The sequence below is a fragment of the Phalacrocorax carbo genome, chromosome 1 (assembly GCF_963921805.1).
Source record: "Phalacrocorax carbo chromosome 1, bPhaCar2.1, whole genome shotgun sequence".
NCBI lineage: Eukaryota > Metazoa > Chordata > Aves > Suliformes > Phalacrocoracidae > Phalacrocorax > Phalacrocorax carbo.
The window spans coordinates 158389528-158408932 of NC_087513.1; the positions used below are offsets into that span (position 1 = coordinate 158389528).

Here is a 19405-nt window from a genome sequence, read left to right on the forward strand (position 1 = left end):
TTTTTCATTTATTTAAATCCTACCTACTTGATTCATTGTCCCACCCCACTTGCCAGGTAAGATATTTTAGATATCTTTTTCAAACTGGTAGGATACATATTTTCTTCCAGTAAAAGAGGTTGAGGAATGCCACCTTATACAACACAGGGAAGAGCTATGAGCTTAAGAAGACAGAAGAGTCAGTGGGTTCAGTGGGAAGGCAAAAAAACCCAGTATTCTCTATACTGACTGGTGTAAGTGGGTGAACCTGGCCTGTGGAAGATGCCTCTTGTTCTCCTTGTGTGCATTCTTGCATTCTTGTAATTCACAACCATGAAATCTCTTCTGGTGGTAATGCCTCAAGTCAGGTCAGTCCATTTTTCACATTAAGCTCAGCGAGGAAGTGATGGCAATTTCACATCCCAAAGACTAGAGTCCTCACATGGGATATAGGATACCTCAGTGCAGATCCTGTCTCAGCATGATTTGCTACAAAGATTCAAAAGTAAAAAATGCCCCTAACCACTGGGGCAGGGGAGGCTTCTTGGATAGGATTCTTGTAGCTTCTCCTGCTGAACCCATTCTGCTTTGTAGAAAAAGGCTGGAGCAAGAAGTTAACTCATGTCACCTAGATATGTGCTTATTACTTCTAGAGTGGTTCTCAGTCTCTCTGGCTGCCTAATGGGTGTTTGGATATGGTAGATGAAGCACAGCAATTTCACAGGAAAATTCAGATATGGAGAATCTAGAAAAATTAATCAGAAAATGGTTGAAGAAATAATAAAAGAAATAGGCCTTCTGGAAGGACTTCTTTTTTTTATGTGTCAGCTGAGGATATGTTCCAAGAGGTTCTGAAGTAAAAGAAAAGAACTCCTGAGGAAGCACTTTGGAACATAAAATTCAGTAGCAGGTTATCCACGCCCCCATCCCCAAGCAAAGTACAAAACTAAGTCCTTGCTTACAAAAGCAAGACCTAAAACCTGAGCTGTTTAAAGAATCATTAGAGGAATTACAGGCAGGCCATGAATTAAAGTGATACTAGCTGTGTTGATAATATGACTAAAATTGCATAGAGTTAAATGAAACTTATACAGATATTTAAAATTAAGCCAAGATAACATGTAGCCTTGATTTTGAATATAAATTACTTTGAGGTGATGGATGCATGGTGTAATTATAATGCTGACTAAAATAAAATGTAAATGACTGTTTTTTCTTCTTTTTATAGTTCTAAAACAGATCCTGTTACTGGAGCTGTGAAAAATACCAAATACCATCAGCTTTAGTAAGCACTGCAAAAGTATCTTTGCTTGGTCTCATAAGCCTGCAGTATAAGTGTGTGAGCGCACACATGCATGTATGTGTGTATGTGTGCATGCACATGTGTATTTCTTTCTTTTCCCAAAAAAAGTTTTTCCTTTCCATGGAGTGGCTTGGGGAGGAGGATGAATAGGAAGAGGATTTTTTTATCAGACTTTCTTCTTCACTTGCACGTACTTCCCTAGTTTTACTATGCACTTCTGGAATATTGAAATCTTTGACACTCCTCAGCTTAATTTATTTTTCAGAGGAAAGCATTTAACTGTGATGTAGACACAATACAAGTGACATAGCACTCTTGGCACTTGTGTAATGTTTATCCTTACGTATTGTTCACAGTGACTTGCTGGGTTTGGTTACTTACCTGGACTGGGTCATGATCATTGTTACTATATGCTCCTGCATCTCCATGATGTTTGAATCCCCCTTTAGAAGAGTTATGCATGCTCCAACACTCCAGGTACTGTCACTGAATCATTTTACATTTAATGAGGCACAGTCACCTTGTTTTTCTCCACTGCCTATTCCTAAATTATGACTGTTCTCTGCTTTGATTTTCAGATTGCTGAATATGTTTTTGTAATATTCATGAGCATTGAGCTTAATCTGAAGATTATGGCAGATGGCTTGTTTTTTACACCAACAGCTGTCATTAGGGACTTTGGAGGAGTTATGGACATATTTATATATCTTGTAAGTTTTTATATTTATGGGAGGTTTCTGTAGCATTCTTAATTTTTATATCTTTGAGTACATAAATGTTTGGTAATGTGCAAATGCAGTAGTGTAATTTGTGTACAAACACTACTGGTTTAACGTGCAGTCTTGTCAGTTGTGTGTACAAATACATGTTTAGATATCTAAAAATACATTGATATGTGATAAGCACCTGGCAATTTAGCATTAATTATTTATTTGTTGATATGTTTTAAGTATCAGGCCTGATTTCATTCCAAAGTAAGCTCGAGATCTCTGACCTTGCTTCAGCATTTTTATGCAGGAGAAACTTTATCTGTTTCTTAGCCATTCATTGCTTCCTTCCCTCTCAGCAGTTCTCCTGCTTTATAGAAGGTGTTTCAAAAGCATTTGACAGAAGGGCACATCCTTCTTGCTGGTGTTGCTATAGCAGAAACATGTCAAAGCAGCATCTTTCTATATTCCATAGCTATCAGTAGTAGTTCTCAGGAAAAAAAATTTCAGCTCTTTTCTTTGTCCCCTGGAAATTTCTTGCATTCCATTCAAATACAAGAGAAGAGGGTCCATTGCCCTTTCATGTATGACAATAAACACCACAGAATGTGTCAAAAATAGTACTTGGTATAATACAGTATGAAATATTTTCTAACTGAAGAAATTACTAAGCAGAATGGCTTTGATGGATTTAGATTAAATCTTTCGAAGATTAATCCACCAGACAGATGTGCTGCATAAAATTTGTCATGATCAATTTGTATCAAAGATTCCATTGTTAGCATAAATAAAAATATGCATACTTATACAAAACTCCTACTGCAGTATGCATAATCAGTATGTGCATTAGTTTCTTGAAATCCCTCTGGATCCCTCTGCTTGTCTGAAGGAAGATTTAGGTGGTGTAGCTTGGCTATTCCAAATTTTGGTCTTAAAAGAATATGACAGACAGTCAAAACCATTGGCAAATCTTTTTGTTTTGGTGGGGCAGCTGTCTTTTACCACTGTTGTTTTTAACAAATTATATTATGTTTTAAATCATACTGGTGATACCAGGTTGATCCTCCATTTTTTGTACACTTACATCTTTGTAACACTCTCACCTCTGCCCCCCTGTGATAACACTGTTTTTTTATAAAGTAGTTTTAAAAAATAAGAAGTAGTTACCAGACTTTAGAATCAATAACAATCTGTCAGAGATTGTTCAGACTACAAGACACAACTATGCTGCTTGAAAACACTTTTGAATGCATAATATTTGTGTGATAAAACCACACTGTGATAAAACTACTTACGCCTTTGACAAAGTGATAGGAAAGACTGGCGATGAAACTGTTAACAGACCTTCCAGGTGAGCATATCCCAGTTTCAGGATAGAATCTCCGTTTCAAATGAGAAGGGGGGGAGAGACGATGCTGCCTGCTCCAAGAATATAGTTCATGTCCCTGCTCTGAATCAGCCCGTTTGATTTCTTCTGTTGGAACTGTTCCATCTGCTAAAAAGAACAAAATAGATTTTCAGTCAAAGGAGGAGACAGAGGCTCAAGCTGATGCCCATTAGTTAGGACAATCAGCCAGGGCACAGGAGATCCAAGTCCTTTTTCTAAATTAGGCTTTTTTTGCCTTGATCTTCCCTTCAATTTTAAGAAAGAGAAGTGTTTATTGATCTTCTTTGCTGTGTCTATCTCAAGTAAGACATTGTAAGCCTAATCCTTCTTTGCCTTTTTCTGCTCTGTCTCCTCAAGGTAAGTTTGATATTCCTGTGCTGGATGCCTCAGAACGTCCCTGCCAAATCAGGAGCTCAGCTCTTGATGGTACTCCGCTGTCTCCGACCTCTTCGAATTTTCAAACTGGTCCCTCAGATGAGGAAAGTGGTGCGAGAGCTGTTTAGTGGCTTTAAGGAAATCTTTTTGGTATGTGCCAATTATTTTGTTCTTGTTAAAACAAAGATATGGAGGAGTAACAAGATACCATTTTGCTATCAGGTTTATGTTTTCTAATCGTTTACTCCATTGTTGTCTGTTTGCTTTTTATTGTAGCTACCACTGCAGATGACCACAGAACAGGTTAAAAACGAGGAATATGAGTAACTCATTTAGATTTATACTGAATAAAGCTGCTATACAAATTCTTTTATAAATTATATTATTTGTTCCATATATAGTTGGCCATAATTACATAGGAGGATGACTAAAACAAGATCTGCCCCTTATTCACAGTTCTAGTTGGGGAAGGCAGATGAGAAGTAGGGTATGGGAGCTCTGCAAGAACAAAAGTAAACCTGGTTTCCGAGCTGAAGGTCTCTACCTCCAAGTTTTCTGAGAGGCAACCAGAGACAATGCAGCTGTTCATCACAGATCTGGATCTCATTGTTATATCATTGTTATTATTATGATCATGATTTATTAATAATAATTATAATAATAATAATAGTGTCTGTGATTGCTTGATCAGAACTTAATTTATTGTCTTGGGACCCAGGTTCCCCTAAGTGATATGTGCCAGCCTAAACAACAGACATTTTATTCCTGAACAGAATACTGTATTACGTCAGGCTCGTATAAAAAGCTAAGATAAAAAATATTTGCAGACAGTAATAGAACAAGAACAAAAAGTATAAAGCTAGCTAGCTAGCATGTCATAGATACTGCATCTTACTAAAGATACTTACACCAAAATTTACTTATGCATATCATTATTGTAGCTATCCTGGATTTAAATATCTAACCATGGCTTAATCAGATTAATTAGAAAAGCCTGACTCAGCGAAACAGAAGCAGCACGTATTTAAGTACTTGAAGAGTTCTCTTTAAATTGAATGGCAATTCTTATGTATGCAGAATTTAGCAAGTTTGTACACTGAGTGCAAAAAAGCTTTGAACCTTATGTACAATTCTTAGATGCGATGTTAATTATAAGAATAACACAGCACCTGGTTACTGGATCAGAACCTAAAGTAACATGTCAGACATGAAAGCCTTATCTCCAGGTGTATGTGACAAAACAATCCTCCCTGCAGCTCATGGAAGGATCAAGCCCCTTTCTCAAGTCTGCAGGAGGAGAGCTTGACAAGTCTAACTTCATCTTTACAGGTTTCTATTCTTTTGCTGACATTAATGCTTGTTTTCGCAAGCTTTGGAGTGCAGCTATTTGCTGGAAAATTGGCTAAATGCAATGATCCGCACATCATCTCTAGGGTAAGAACTGCTTTCCTGATTCAAAATGATGGTATGCTGTGCCATTTGTGCCTGCTGGGGAGAGCAAGTGGGGCAATCAGAGCTATCAGCTAAAAGATGGAGATCTTGGGCACTTTCTTGTTTGGAAGCAGGATGGTGAAGGGAAGGTGATAAAGGTGTGAGTGAATGAGGGTAAGGCTGGGTTTTCATGTAAAAAAGTAAAGCAAGTTCAGATATTGGGGACTGTCTGAAAAAGTTGTCGAATTCATGCCATATTATCTGCAAAGGACTGGATGTCACATGGAATTAACCATGAAAAATGACACCTTTGCATTCCTAGGTCAGCAGCTAAAAAACAGGTTAGGCTGGTAGAGGTCAAAAGCGCTGGTTACATGAAGAAAGCTAGCTGTATTTCTTACTCCTTTTGGAGAAATATCATCACCTAAAGAGAGCAATCATCTTTAGGAAAGAGGTGGATGGCTAGATAGTCTTGCAAAATGAAAAGCACTCTCAGTCCTAGAAGGAGAAGGGTTTTCTGAATCCTTCCTAAGATGCATTTTTTATTTGGTTAAAGATCCATGGCTGTTAATCCCATACCTGTAAATCATTTCTGTTTACATTGCTCTCCATCATGGCAAGTGTGCTGTGTATACTGGCATTTTGGCATTTCTTACAGGCCATTATTTAATCAGGATGTGGTTTATTTCACTGTAGGAAGATTGTCATGGCATCTTCAGAATAAATGTAAGTGTTTCCAAAAATCTCAATTTAAAGCTAAGACCTGGAGAGAAAAAGCCTGGATTTTGGGTGCCACGAGTCTGGTGAGTTGCTACACAGTAATTTCAGCTTTTGATGTAGAATATGGCTTAAATCTCATGGCATTAAACTATTGATGTAAGGTTTTTATTGTAAGTCAGATGATATTAAGGGTAAAAATTCTGGTATATTTAGTAAAAAGCCACATATATGAAACTTTTCCAGTCTTAACCTGCTATTCTGTTCACAAAGCAGAGAGAAGAAGAATACCCATAGGTACTGAACCTAGATAGAAATTAGACATGATTATTATTGCAGTAGCAGTTATTGGCTTGAACCAAGATTATCACTTAATTATGCTTTAGTGCTATTATGAAGACGTACTGAGAGCCATACCTCAGCCACAGAACCTAAACCAGCCTGCCTAGAGCTGCTCACAAAAAAATTTAAAAATTAGGAAGTCATGCCTAGAACCAGCCTTTCTCTTCTATGGCCATTAACCATGCCAGCGAGCAGCTTCTTACTCTTTCCGCAAGGGAGTTCTTGTGGTCTATCTGGTGCAGTAGTGCAGTAAATTTTATTTAAGAGCTAACATTATGTTTATGCTTAGTATTCTGATAAAGCCCATTTAATATTTCCCAACACCTGAACAGGCAAACCCCCTTCTTTTTAATTGTTTACTTTTTTACATTGCTTGGCATTTTGCAAAATCAGCTAAACAGCCACAATTATTTTAACTGACTATGTGCGTGGATAAAGAATGTACCAGCAGTGGTAGATTCAGAGCCATCCTGCACTAATGAAATAATATGCTGTGATTTGAACAGTCAGTGAAACTGACATCTGCAGAAGTCTTTGTTTCTGTGCGCTTCAGACAAATTCTTCCTCGAGTAAGCAAGTTCAATCCTCTTCAGCTTGATCCAGAAATAAGCAAAAACTGCCTTAATCAGCATAACTGTAAACTTCGGGGAATGTTTTGTTAATGCAGAAAAATGTTTTACTGCAAGGACATTTATACCACCTGTTGGCTGTGTGAGGCCAGATTTTCAAGAGCCAGATGTCAGTATTATAAGGAGCACATTTAAAAGAAATATCTACATCTTAGAGCTTTCTTTTCCACTGAATGGTTGGATTTTCAGAAGCACCAAACACTTAACAATTCTTGTGGAATACAACTATTTACCTTATAAATTCTTGAACGTTAATTGGGCTCCTTGGATTATTTATCTCAGATTGTAGAGGCAGAGCTATGTGCTAACCTAGCCTAAAGAGGGTGCTTTTAATATTCAGCTAGAAACATCCTCTTGGATCTCAACTGATACTAAAGGTCAGAGTATATGATATAGAAAAGCCAAGATGATGTGATGTCGTCTCAGTAAATTTTGCTTTAGTCCGTCAGTTCCTGAGGATGTTGAAATAAGAAACGTTTTCTAAATGATCTCACTGACTTCAGAGTCCAAATCATTTATGTGGGTTTGAGACTGATCTCCTTCAGGTAAATTTATTTTAGAATCTGGCCAATGCCATCAGATCCATTTTTTGATGAATGCTGTATTTTGCTAATTATTGACAAAAACACTAACAATGCAGCAACACGTTTTAAGCTTTATTACTGTGAATCAGATTCTGAGTAACAAAATAAAACATAGATTGGGATCAAAAAAATTATGCTGTACATGTTTATTGCCATTGCTATTGTTTTGTTGTTCAGAGGCTTTCACGCCAGCTTTGCAAGGTACTTAAATGTTAGTTAGACTATGAAGAATCAAGGTAACAAACAGAAAGAACAACTTCATTGATGAATTTACACCTATTTGTGTACTGCATTTCAGGGCAAATCCTCGGAATTTTAATTTTGATAATGTGGGGAACGCAATGCTGGCGCTATTTGAAGTTCTTTCATTAAAAGGCTGGGTGGAAGTCAGAGATGTTATTATTCATCGTGTTGGGCCGGTAAGGAAACACTTCAGGGTCTTTGAATTCTACCACACATACTTTGATTTCTTTTAAACAATTAATCTTATTTTTGTCTGTTCAGATCCATGGAATCTACATTCATGTTTTTGTATTCCTTGGCTGCATGATCGGACTGACCCTTTTCGTTGGAGTTGTCATCGCTAATTTCAATGAAAATAAGGTACTGAATGAGGTGGTTTATTGTGTGTAGAACTGGCTCTGTAAGAAACTTATATGACACACTGTTACCTGGCAAGACTGCCTTTAAGACTGAACTACCAGTCTTATATTCTGCAAGCCTGCAAGTATGGCTTCAGACACACCTGATCCATATTTGCCGCAAAACTCAAGCCTGGCAATTCATTGCACACTCTTTCAAAGCTGTCTGAGTTTATTTACAATGCAGCTGCGTTGCCAGATGGAGATTGAACCTAAAGCACAATGTTATTTACAGATGCTCCAGATGATGCTTTTTTCATTTGATGTGGGCATACATGAGTGGCAGGTAAAAAGACATGTTATGCTTGTATGTGTTACAACTAAGGGGTCTCATTAGAGCCCTGCAATTGCAGTATTTCGGATCCAAAGGAAAGCTGCATGGCTTTTTCCTGGCAAACAGCGGAGTACATTGTAAAATGAATTGTCCATCACACAGACAAAAAAGTAGCTAGTGTTCTAGGAAAAAAAACTGCAGTTCACAGGGGCTTTGAGGATAACCCTGAAAAATAGAAGAACCTGTCCCCAGATGAATTGGTACACAGCAGCTCACGTCTACACTTGTTAAAGATAGCACCCTCTGGATGGGACTGCTGCACACACACTGCACAGCCCTTCTGTGACTTCTTTTTCTGAGCCTCTTGTGGTGTCCCTGTGGCACCAAGACATAAGTATTTTTTTCATCTTTCAGTTCAAATTCCCCAAAATACTGAGAAGTCTGCGTTGCAGCTAGGTAGAGTGCTATTTTTATAACTCATGGCACTGGAGGGAAAGGATGATTGTGTACTCTGGGGCTTGGGGATGCGAGACAACCCTGTGTGCTATTGCTGGAGACAAACTGGGTGCTGGCCATGGCCCTGGCCTGAGCTCTGTCGCAACCACAACCGTTGAGTTTGCCCCTCAGGGAAACCACTTGACACCTTCTGGAAGGGAGCTGAGCAGCGTGCTATTGTGTGTCCAGTGCAGGCAAGCAAGGCATCACGAACCGAAGTCAAGCAGATTGCAAGCCAAATAAATAGCCTAAAACCTCTGCTGTTCAGAAGGCATCTTTATGTATGTGTGACTCTACTGTAATTTTGGTGAGATGAAGTGCAGTCATTCTTGTTAAAATACACCTGTTCTAGAGAACAAGGAGCAATGTGCTATTTGTTTATTTTCTTATTCACTAAATTTTGGTTAGTGAATTAACAAAGCTGAAATTTCTGCAGTATCAGAATTCCACTGGATTTTTATAGACGCTTTTGCCCCTTCCTGATCAGCTGTGTAATATTACTTTTCCTTCAAATGTGTCAGCCTTACACTAAAGAATACAAAATATTTTTCAGCAATTCTTGAAAAAAACCATAAAATCATTTTATTTAAATTGCAGGTAATTAAAATATTATTTGGAATTGTATAATTATTTTAATGTTTTTCTTCTATAACTATGATGTATTTAGCTATGTATGTTTCTGTCATCTACATCATAGTTCATAAAACTCTTACTGAGATGTTAGATGAGCATTTCTATCATATAAATTGTTTCTTCATTCCCCTTTACACTTTCTACACGGGTCGATTTCCTCAAAAACCTGTTCATAGGCGCAAGCGTAGGTGAGAAAAAGAAATATCACATTACAGAGTTCACTCTTAAATAGCTTTTGGTCGTGGCAGATAAAACATCTTTCCTTTACCCTGCTGAGGTGTGGTGCATGTGGTGTCGAGGACTAAGGAAGTGGTGCATTTCCCCTTTAGTTTTGCATGTGGTCTTGAATATATCTGCAGTGAATTCTGAGACAGCTCTGTGGGCAACTGAGAATCCTCAGGAGCCACTTGCGGCTCTGGGTTGCTTTGCTATACCTACAGGCATTTACTTTTGGCCATTGTCATAGACAAAAGGTATCAGAGGAGCTGGATCTTTGCCCTTACTATTATGACTTTTACTATGCTTTTGTGACAATAGGCCAAATCTTACTACGAGCTGTCAGTCTCTTAGACAGTGTTTTCACCCTTAGTACCCACTCTTTCCAAAGGAGTCACTCACAGGATCAAGTTCACTGTGTCAGCCTCTCTCCTGCAAAGGCAGCTTGTAAGATTCCTTTCACAAATCAGTGAGATGTCATTAACTCATAACTCATTATTCATCTGTGTAGTCAGCTGTCGACTATGGAAGCAGATAATCTGGGCCAACCCACAGGTTACTTCTGAAGTGATTTATCCACAATATCAGCATACATCTTTCACTAGTTTTTTTATTTTTAAGGTTTAAAATATGAGCATGAACTGGAGAAAAATACCTTTAATTATATGACTGTGTATCAGATTAATATTTCATTCCCTCCTCCTAGCTGTGCAGCTTTAAGACACAGGACAGCTCAAACTCATGGAAATTGAAAGTTTGTTTATCTTCACTGTGATTCAAAATAAGAGGGAACAGGAAGGTGTGAACAGTAGGCTTATGAGGATCATGAACACAGGAGATAAACAATTGATCTTAGCCCAGATTGACCCTGCACGAGCTGCCAGTGTAAATGTGGAAGTCTGAGGTGTAGGGCCTGATTTGGGGTTCCCATTATTTTTGGAAAATTATCTGATTTTTACATTTATCTTTTTGGAGTGGTTTTCTCTGCTTATGTGTTTTCCTCAAACTACAGCCACTTTTTCAGGTATGAATGCTCCAGTCCCTCAATTCCATATATGAATACAGGGAAAGGATTAGTCTGAACATGAGAAAAGCTACTTATTAGTAACAGATCCCTGTAAATTACACTGAACAGGCATATCACGCACTATCTCCATAGAATTTACATGATACTAAAAATACAGGCCGTATAAATCATTCACAAGTAATGTCATTTGGTTCAGCATCTTCAGTTGTTTCTTAGTAACCTCAGGTAGCTGCTGGGCATGTAACATTTGGTTTTCTCTCTCTTGAATACCTGTTACTTTTTATGTATTTACTGTAGAGAAAAGAAAATGTTTTCATATTTGAGTTGAAAAGATAAATTAGTTAATTATGCAGTGGGGGGAAAAAATCTCAGCCCAGTCAGTATTCAAGTAGAGTGAAGAAATGTCCAGGAACTGAAAAAAAAAGTGAAGTAAGAGACGGAAAGACAGCAATTAGTCCAGAAAGAAGAGAGCAAAACAGTCCACTCTGTGAGGTTAAGTTGCATCTTCTTAAAACTGGCCAAGCTGTACGTGCTTTAAGTACATGTTGACTTTAGAAAGTTCATGGCTGATACATTGTTAGAGTAGTGCCAGGAGCTGGTAAGGAGGGTCAGAGTTGGACAATTACTGAATGAAATACTTTGCATGAGAATGAACAATTTTCTAAAACATCAAAAAAAATTCTTTTCAGATATGCTGTAGTTTCATGTGAGCTGTCGGAGCTGCAGGCCTGGAGGCGTTGGTCTGGGAAGTACCTCGGGGGCTCTGAGCAGGGTCCTCAGCTGGCCCAGTGACAGAGCAGTAGCCCAAAGCATTCCACCACCACCCTTTTCACACCCCCTGCACATCACTTGTCGCAGGTCCCAAGTGCCACATGTTCAACTGGCAGTGAAGATGTGATTGACTCCAATATTATCTGGAAGTTTTGAGCTTAAGTCTGAATGCAGACACAGCTCCTCCAGCAGTAGTCCTGCTCGTGGGGCTCTGCTCTGCGGTCCCCTGATAATGATCCTGCTGGTGGAAGTGGTAGTTTCTGAGAAACAGGGTGACCTGGCATTACTATTTCTAAATTTTACAAAGTTCCGCTTTTTTTGCCACCTTTTCTTGTCTTTGTGGTGAAAGCTCTACCAGAATATAAACCACACACGCTCATTTGGGTGAACGAGCTGCTTTTTTATTTAAGCTTTTCTAAACAGTACGGTCTGAGCCTGACACAATAGGCATCCTTATATCTGTCACTTTGTCTGCATCGTGTTGGAAGGGACCTCCTCCCAGGGTGCCATTTGGGAACACAGTTCCATCAAGAGATTATGTCCACCGAGAGGGAGCTCTCCTGACCTTATCAGTCGCACAGCCAGCCGCAGTTCCAGCGCCTACACAAACCAATGCCAAGGCGAGCCCCAAAGTTCACACCAGCCCTCGCCCAGCTCTGTGCGGCTCTGTGCTGACTTGGGGAGCAGCTGAGTGTCTGGGAGACAGGCTTGTGACATTTACCTTGAAAAGGTCTCACTTGTTTTTGTGACTCCAGACTCTTTCCATTAGATTTTACAGTTCTCTGAAGTGATAAGGGCCTCATTTTGTTTTGAAGGTCATTTTAAATAACGCTGAATTCTGTTAGAGGCTTTTGTTTCTTCCTATGTTATGAAAACACTTACATACATTACCGTCTACCACCACCCACTCTAAAGGTGAATCTCCACCTTTCCTTGTGCTTCCTTTGTGGAGAGCTCTTGTAGATTCATAGCATACTATTATTTTATTTCAATTACACCCCAAGCAGAAGACCTGTGGGGAGAGGCAGCGGTCTCCTACAGGGCTCATTCCCCGAGAAACTGTAGCGGCACTGACAAGCCACAGGATTTCCTGCAGCAAAGTCCGGACAAAATCGACCACTCTTTAAAACAGTGCTTCCTGGCAAATGATGTTCAGTCAAATGGAAGACCTCCTGCAGTGTTTCACTGCCCACCACTGCTGCTACAAAGAGCAACAACTGTGCCTACTGAGTTGAGTCCCAGCAACTCACAGCTAATGCATCCAGAAATCCTCTTGAGTACCTACCAGCTGATACTTTGACTCCTTTACCCAAACTGTGTTATTTAAGGAGCGTTGCGTATGTAACCCAAGAGAATGTTGTTTTCATGTTTACAGCATTAAATGAGCTTTTATATGACAAAAGCTTGATGTGCTTCTCTTTGTTTATTAAGGGGACAGCTTTACTGACTGTAGATCAGAGACGCTGGGAAGATCTGAAAAGCAGACTGAAGATAGCACAACCTCTTCATCTCCCACCTCGTCCTGGTATCAAAGATATTTTGATTTTATTCATGTTGAGCCCTAGTGTTCGTAATTCGCCAGGAGTCTGCAATTCAAATTAAAATTGTAATCGTGAGGCCACTAGGAGGTTGTGAATAAGTTAATGTGGAAACAGGCTCCAACTACAGATCTCTGCATAAGGCTATTAAAATCAACCCCAAAAAGGTTGTGCTTTGATGGTTTTAGGATAAGCCTTAATGAAAAAATGAATTTCTAAATGAAATATGTTTGCAGTTGGCCGTTAATGATATGAATGGAATGTATTAACCTGACAGCAGTTGAATGATGCACTTGCCCTACAAGTACCAAAGCCTTCATGCAACACTAGTGTTCAGTATTTGAAATTATATGTTCAGAAGCCCTATTTAATATGGAAAATTGTAGCAGAAAATTAGAAATGTATTTTGAAACTGGTAAAGGATTATTTTGCCACTAATGAACATGGAGAAGATGTCAATAAATAGGGGGAAAATAACACTGTGTATTTTAACTCTCCTCCTTGAATTCTTTCTTTTCCAGATAATGATGGCTTTAGAGCTAAGATGTATGATATAACTCAGCATCCATTTTTTAAGAGAACTATTGCTGTACTTGTTCTGGCCCAGTCTGTGTTGTTATCAGTTAAGGTAATTGTGTTTCTTTTTTAAGTGTTCGATTGTAGTAGTACAACATGTGTTGCACATTTCCTAACACCAATTAACGATCAGTTAAGCTATTACTGTGATGAATGTAGGGAAACATGATTTCTAGATACAGCAATCTCAGTTGGCACTGATCACTGTAGATTAATTGTAACTTGTGGAGCTGAGTCAATTTCTGCCTTTTTGTAGTCTAGTCCACTATTTTTAATTTCCAGTTGAGCTGTAAATCTATGAAAGAATACACCAAGATGCCATTCCTGTCTAAGTATATTTTAAAGTGAAATCTATTCATTAACAAAACCTGCAAGAAAAGTGAAGGCAGTGAATGTAGAGGCATTTGTTTAGTTCTCTTTAACAGCTACTCTTCTATGAGCATATTTTGTTTGCATTTCAGTGGGATGCTGCAGATCCGGTGACTGTACCTTTAGCAACAATGTCTGTTGTTTTCACCTTCATTTTTGTCCTTGAGGTAAAGTAATATATTTTACGACTTCTTGATATTAAGACTAGTACGTATATATTTGATTTTGGCTTTAGGGATGTTGACTCATTCTTTACTATGGTTTTTAATTCTGAACATGTACATTTGGGGTTCTCCATGTCACTTGTCTTTAAACATGTATTGTAGGAATAAACTTTTAATTTGTTATAGTCACAGTTCACCACCACCTTGAGCTTTGTGCCCTGAGCATTTCAGCTTGTGTTTTGGTGAACCCAGCGAACTCTTCTCTTGCAGAAATCTCAGATTAAATTCACTCCATACAACACAAGGTCTGTGTTTTATCATGGAAGTTCTGCTAGTCCATTTATATTTTGCCTGGTCCTTTGGACCAGGGTGTGTTAATCTGTAGCTGTGACATCATCAAACATCTCTCAGTTTTGTTTTAGTTTTGTTAAGCACCATATTTCATTTTAATACCTTTTAATAAACTGTGTCAAATTCCAGTATTGTCTGTCTCTTGTCATGCAGCTCTGGATCCTGTGTGGTAACGGTTCTCTATCTATGAGAAAATAGTCACCACAAACAACTGTGCAAGCTGTAATTAGCCTGTTTTTATAAGACTGGAATCTAAGGACTTAAACACATTTTTAAAAGCATGTTTATTTTTTTATGTATAAGGATATCTGTAGTGTAACAAAACACACATTTATGAGGTTAAAGAAGATGCTTCCTCTGTGGTTAGGTTAGTACATAGTGTTTTTATAAGTTTGTGGTTGAGTATTTTTCTTTTCAGTCCCCTCTGAATAGCTGATACTGACCACTACCAGAAACAAGATAGTAGACTACGTTTCCCACTGCTCTAATCCAATATGACAGTTCCTATGTTCCAGTGACAGGTTTTGCTAGCAGTGATGAATAAACAGTGAAGTGACTACCTCGTAGCAGCTGTAGCTAGAGTATGTCCGTATTGTTGCTTCTTTTCTTTTTTCCCTACCCAGGAGAAATTAATATCTCTTGAGAGACTGAGCAAACACAGAAAAGTTTTATTTGTATCATACTCAGACAAGTTTTAATTTACCTAGTAACTATGTCTTTAGAAATGCTTTTTTCTCTTATACTGCCAGGGGAAACAAATACACTTCTAGAATTTCAAAGGAACCCTGTCAGAGCCAAGCAATATTTGTTGACTGTCTCAACAGGCAAGCTATCACACTGTGTGTGCACATGATTTATGGACAGAGGAAGCAGCTTCCTGCCCAGGATCTTCACTAATGCAGAATGGTCTAGTTACCGAGTCTGCTATGTACATGGTCTGCTACCACTAGCAGTGATGGTCCATGAGGAAGGCCAAAGCTTTCTGCATAGCTAATGGCCCTGTGTCCAGTCTAAGGACTCATGATTTAGTCTTAAAGCTCTACTGCTTATATCAGTATATGTGGTGTAGAAGAACAGGAAGAATTCAGAGATCTCACTTTTGTTACCACACTGATGATCACAAAATAGAGTGAGATGTGATTTTTTTAGTTTGCATGGTGTGGTATTCAGTTCAAGATTATAGACACCTGAACAAAGGTGTTTAAATTCTACATGGGAGGTAGGTGTTTAAGCTGTCACTGTGATCAAGGGAGACGTAGGGTGAGATTCAGTTGCCTAAATAACTGAAGGTATCAAAAGCGTTTTTGGATACTCCACTAGCTGCTGCAGAAGGGCAGGGCTGTTTGCAGGTCTTGTGTCATCCCTGCCAGCCCCATGCATCTACCTCCAGTATTCTAGGGCATCTCAGCTGACTGGATAGAGGTGAGGCAAGATACCTTCAGGTACCTCAAATGATAATTAGAGATTCAGAGACGGTATTCTTCATTTTGTGGTAAGGCATGAGAAAACATTATTCTTCAGTATAACTGAGAAATTGTTTTTATCCATAGGTCACAATGAAGATTATTGCCATGTCACCTTCTGGCTTCTGGCAAAGCAGAAGAAATCGGTACGATCTCTTGGTGACATCTCTTGGAGTTATATGGGTGATACTTCATTTTGCCTTACTGGTAAGATTTACAAAACACAATTTCAATGATTGCAATTAATCTGGATTTTATCTGCTAAGCACCAGCAGTAGGATCACTGCTATACATCCAGATAAACCCTTGGGGGTTCAGTAAGGCTGAAATATGGCTGAAACAAATTAAGCTTGATGCTAAGAAGAAGGAATCCTTGTCTCAGGCAAAGATGAAGTACAAAAGTTGTCTGATATGAGAGTCCTGTAAATGTGGTATGAAGCTGAAGTCTTTAGAAGGGATGTGAGTGAGGAAAGGAAGGAACCTGAAAAGACTGAGAGCTCTCGCCAACAGCTGTCTCATGAGCAGCAAGGAAGAAAGATGCAATGCGGAAAGTCCAGACAGGAACAGAGGAGTGGAGGAAGGCATAGGTTTAGAACTGCTGAACAGTACAATCTGTCCCAAACCCAGCAGTGATTCTGGACCACTGGTTTTTATTAAGGGACTATGTTTAATCCAAGAAGACATGGAGGAAAGGGGAGGAAATCAGCTCTTCCTCCACCTCGTCCCTTTTTTTTTTGAGGTTGGCTAAACCCCTGGTTCCCTTACTTATGAGGGAAGGAGAAAGGATAGTTGATGCTTGTCACCAATCACAAGCTGTGGAAGCCACCACCCTAAAATGGCAGGGGCTTCTCTCCTGAGTCTGCCCCAGACTCAGGAGGAAAACCTGTCTTGTGTGGCTAGTCATTTTTGCCCTGACATCCACAGTTTGCTCCCTGCTGCTGAGTAGCTTGGAAAGCCAGAGGAGTTTCTGTAAGCCAGCAGCTGCCTAGACAAGTAGACTGGGGCTTCTGGGCATAATTACAGCCCAGCTAATAGAGGATTGAAGGGGGTTTTTTGGTTTGATGTGTGCGGAGGTTGGGTTAGTGTTTTCAAAGTGGTAGAGCATCTTCTGTTAGTTTCTTACTGCTCCACTGTTATTGAAATATTGGTGCTAGTAGTTTATTATTTCTCTTATTTCATATGGCGACTGCCCTATGTTATTAAAGGACCAATTATCCTGATATTTCCGTGAGATCCTTGGGGGCCAATGTATTAAGCCTTCTGTGTTTCTGTTCCAGAATGCGTACACATACATGATGGGGGCATGCGTAATTGTCTTCAGATTTTTCTCAATTTGTGGGAAGCACGTAAGTATAAATTAGGAACTGCAACCATTGCAGCACTCATGCGTAGATGAAAGGACTAGTTGCTACGAACCTCTACTGCACATTCTGTTAGGCTCCATTTTATATGCCTAAAAAAGAGGAGACTTCAAGCAGCAGCCTTCAATTTTACACACTGTCTTTAAAATGTCAGAATTTTAGGTATATTGTATAATAGCACTATATTATGGTGACTGGAAAAGCTGCATTTTTATTTTTTTTAAAAAAAAGTGCAACTGCAATACCACAGAGGTTTTAAAAAACGCTCTCTAAAACTCTGAACATACATTGTGCTGCTTTCAGTCCTTGCCATTTCAGTGTGGTGTGATGTGCATGCTATTTCTTTATTTTCTCTGTGAGCCTAGTGGGGTGGTGGTTGATGCACTCATCTTGTCATGACAGTGCTCTCTTACAAAAGTTTCTTCCAGATCGCAGGTCTGTGTCTTGTACCTGTACAATGTATGTCTTATCAGAGTAAAGGATTTATGTTCAATTTTAAAAGGTATTGGGCCAAGATATTCTTCTGGAAACACTGAGACGGTGACAAAGCAAAGTCACTTCTAAAGTTTACATTTCTTTTGTGTTTGGATTTGTTCTGGTGTAATTTGAGAGTAGGCCGGCAGAGTAAGCATAGGCAGAGAACAAACACATTTGTTCTACAAGTGGTGACACTCTGCATTCCCTTGCTGTAGAACTTTTTAGACTACCCAAACATTCTCTGTGAAGTCTGACATATTAAAGTAAATGTGATAAAAAGACTGCTATACTGGGTTGCTGGGGTTAAGAACAGTAAGTCAGAGGGTTTGTTAAGTAAAGATAAAAAGTTTTCGTTCAATCAAACTACACAGAGCCTATAGACCCTTGGAAGTCACATGAAAAATCCTTGTTTCTCCTATGCAGCCAGGCCAAGTGGTTGCCTTCAAAGCCTTCTGATTGATTCTGAAGTTTTGTCAAGGTTTTAATGGACTCATTTGTGCTTTCATGTTAGGAGCTGCATCAGTTTCACTAATTTATCTGTTGCTATGCAATGTGATGGCTAAAAGTCAGCACGAATTATCAGCTTGGCATGATTCTAAAGAAAACTGCTACCCTCAGTCCCATTAAAGGGAGTTTTTCATAGCATCCAGAGTGGTTAAGGGTGTTAGGACAATCTAGGGCAATAACTTTTTATAAAGAGTAAAATGTACAGTATGCATGCATGGTAAAGTAATATCTATTATCTAGGCCTACTGCCTATGTCATTTAAAAATTATGCTCTCTTCTTAAGCTCTTTTGCCAGCTTGCGTGAGAAATTAACTAGTTTAATCAAGCTGCACTGATCTTAAGGAAATTCCCTTCTCAATACATCAACCCATTTCTTTAGGTAGGCTGCAGTATCTGTGATTTCCATCTAACAGTTAGCATCACTTTCAGATAAGCCCAAAGCAGTACCACTGTTCATGCAATGCTAATTTTGATACTTCTGGAGTATACTAATCCAGAACATCATAGTTAAGCTTATGCTGTATTATTGCTGTGTTATCCTACCCTGTATTATCCTATACATCCTCTTCGAGGAGCAACGTTTTGACCATGTTAATGAGGCAGATATGCTGATCTCTTTAACAAGTAAAAAGCACACTGAATTTCAGAGGAAGACCAAAATGTTCAGTTCCAATCAGATTCATAATGTACCATTTCGCTTAGCTCATCTACTAATGTATATATGCAAAGAATTCATTGTCAAAATGGCAAGTGCAATAAGTCTCTTTTCCCTTTTCTCTTTGCTTTCCTGAATGCCGTCGTGGTTTGCTTTTTCTCTGTCCTTCCAGGTGACACTAAAAATGCTACTCCTGACTGTGGTTGTCAGCATGTACAAGAGTTTCTTCATCATAGTAGGAATGTTCTTACTGCTTCTTTGTTACGCTTTTGCTGGAGTGGTTTTATTTGGTACAGTGAAATATGGAGAGAACATTAACAGGTACAGTATGTACTACCTCATTTGGATGTTCTTTAAACAGCCTGAAAAAAATCCCATTCTGCTAGAGAGAAATTTATCCGTGGTGAAAACCAGGCAAGTCCCCAGGTCTAGC

General features: G+C 39.0%; 1 protein-coding gene across 1 annotated transcript in view; it reads left to right on the plus strand.

Annotated features, from left to right (window-relative positions):
* NALCN (sodium leak channel, non-selective) overlaps window positions 1-19405 on the plus strand; it is a 247593-nt gene that overhangs the window by 215592 nt on the left and 12596 nt on the right. Inside the window, exons 23-36 of the mRNA XM_064440627.1 lie at window positions 1208-1264; window positions 1639-1759; window positions 1861-1992; window positions 3734-3901; window positions 5081-5185; window positions 5879-5985; window positions 7753-7873; window positions 7959-8057; window positions 12943-13036; window positions 13571-13677; window positions 14087-14161; window positions 16060-16179; window positions 17250-17318; window positions 19145-19293. Coding sequence (XP_064296697.1) covers window positions 1208-1264; window positions 1639-1759; window positions 1861-1992; window positions 3734-3901; window positions 5081-5185; window positions 5879-5985; window positions 7753-7873; window positions 7959-8057; window positions 12943-13036; window positions 13571-13677; window positions 14087-14161; window positions 16060-16179; window positions 17250-17318; window positions 19145-19293 — 1524 coding nt within the window. The remainder of the gene's footprint in view (window positions 1-1207; window positions 1265-1638; window positions 1760-1860; window positions 1993-3733; window positions 3902-5080; window positions 5186-5878; window positions 5986-7752; window positions 7874-7958; window positions 8058-12942; window positions 13037-13570; window positions 13678-14086; window positions 14162-16059; window positions 16180-17249; window positions 17319-19144; window positions 19294-19405) is intronic.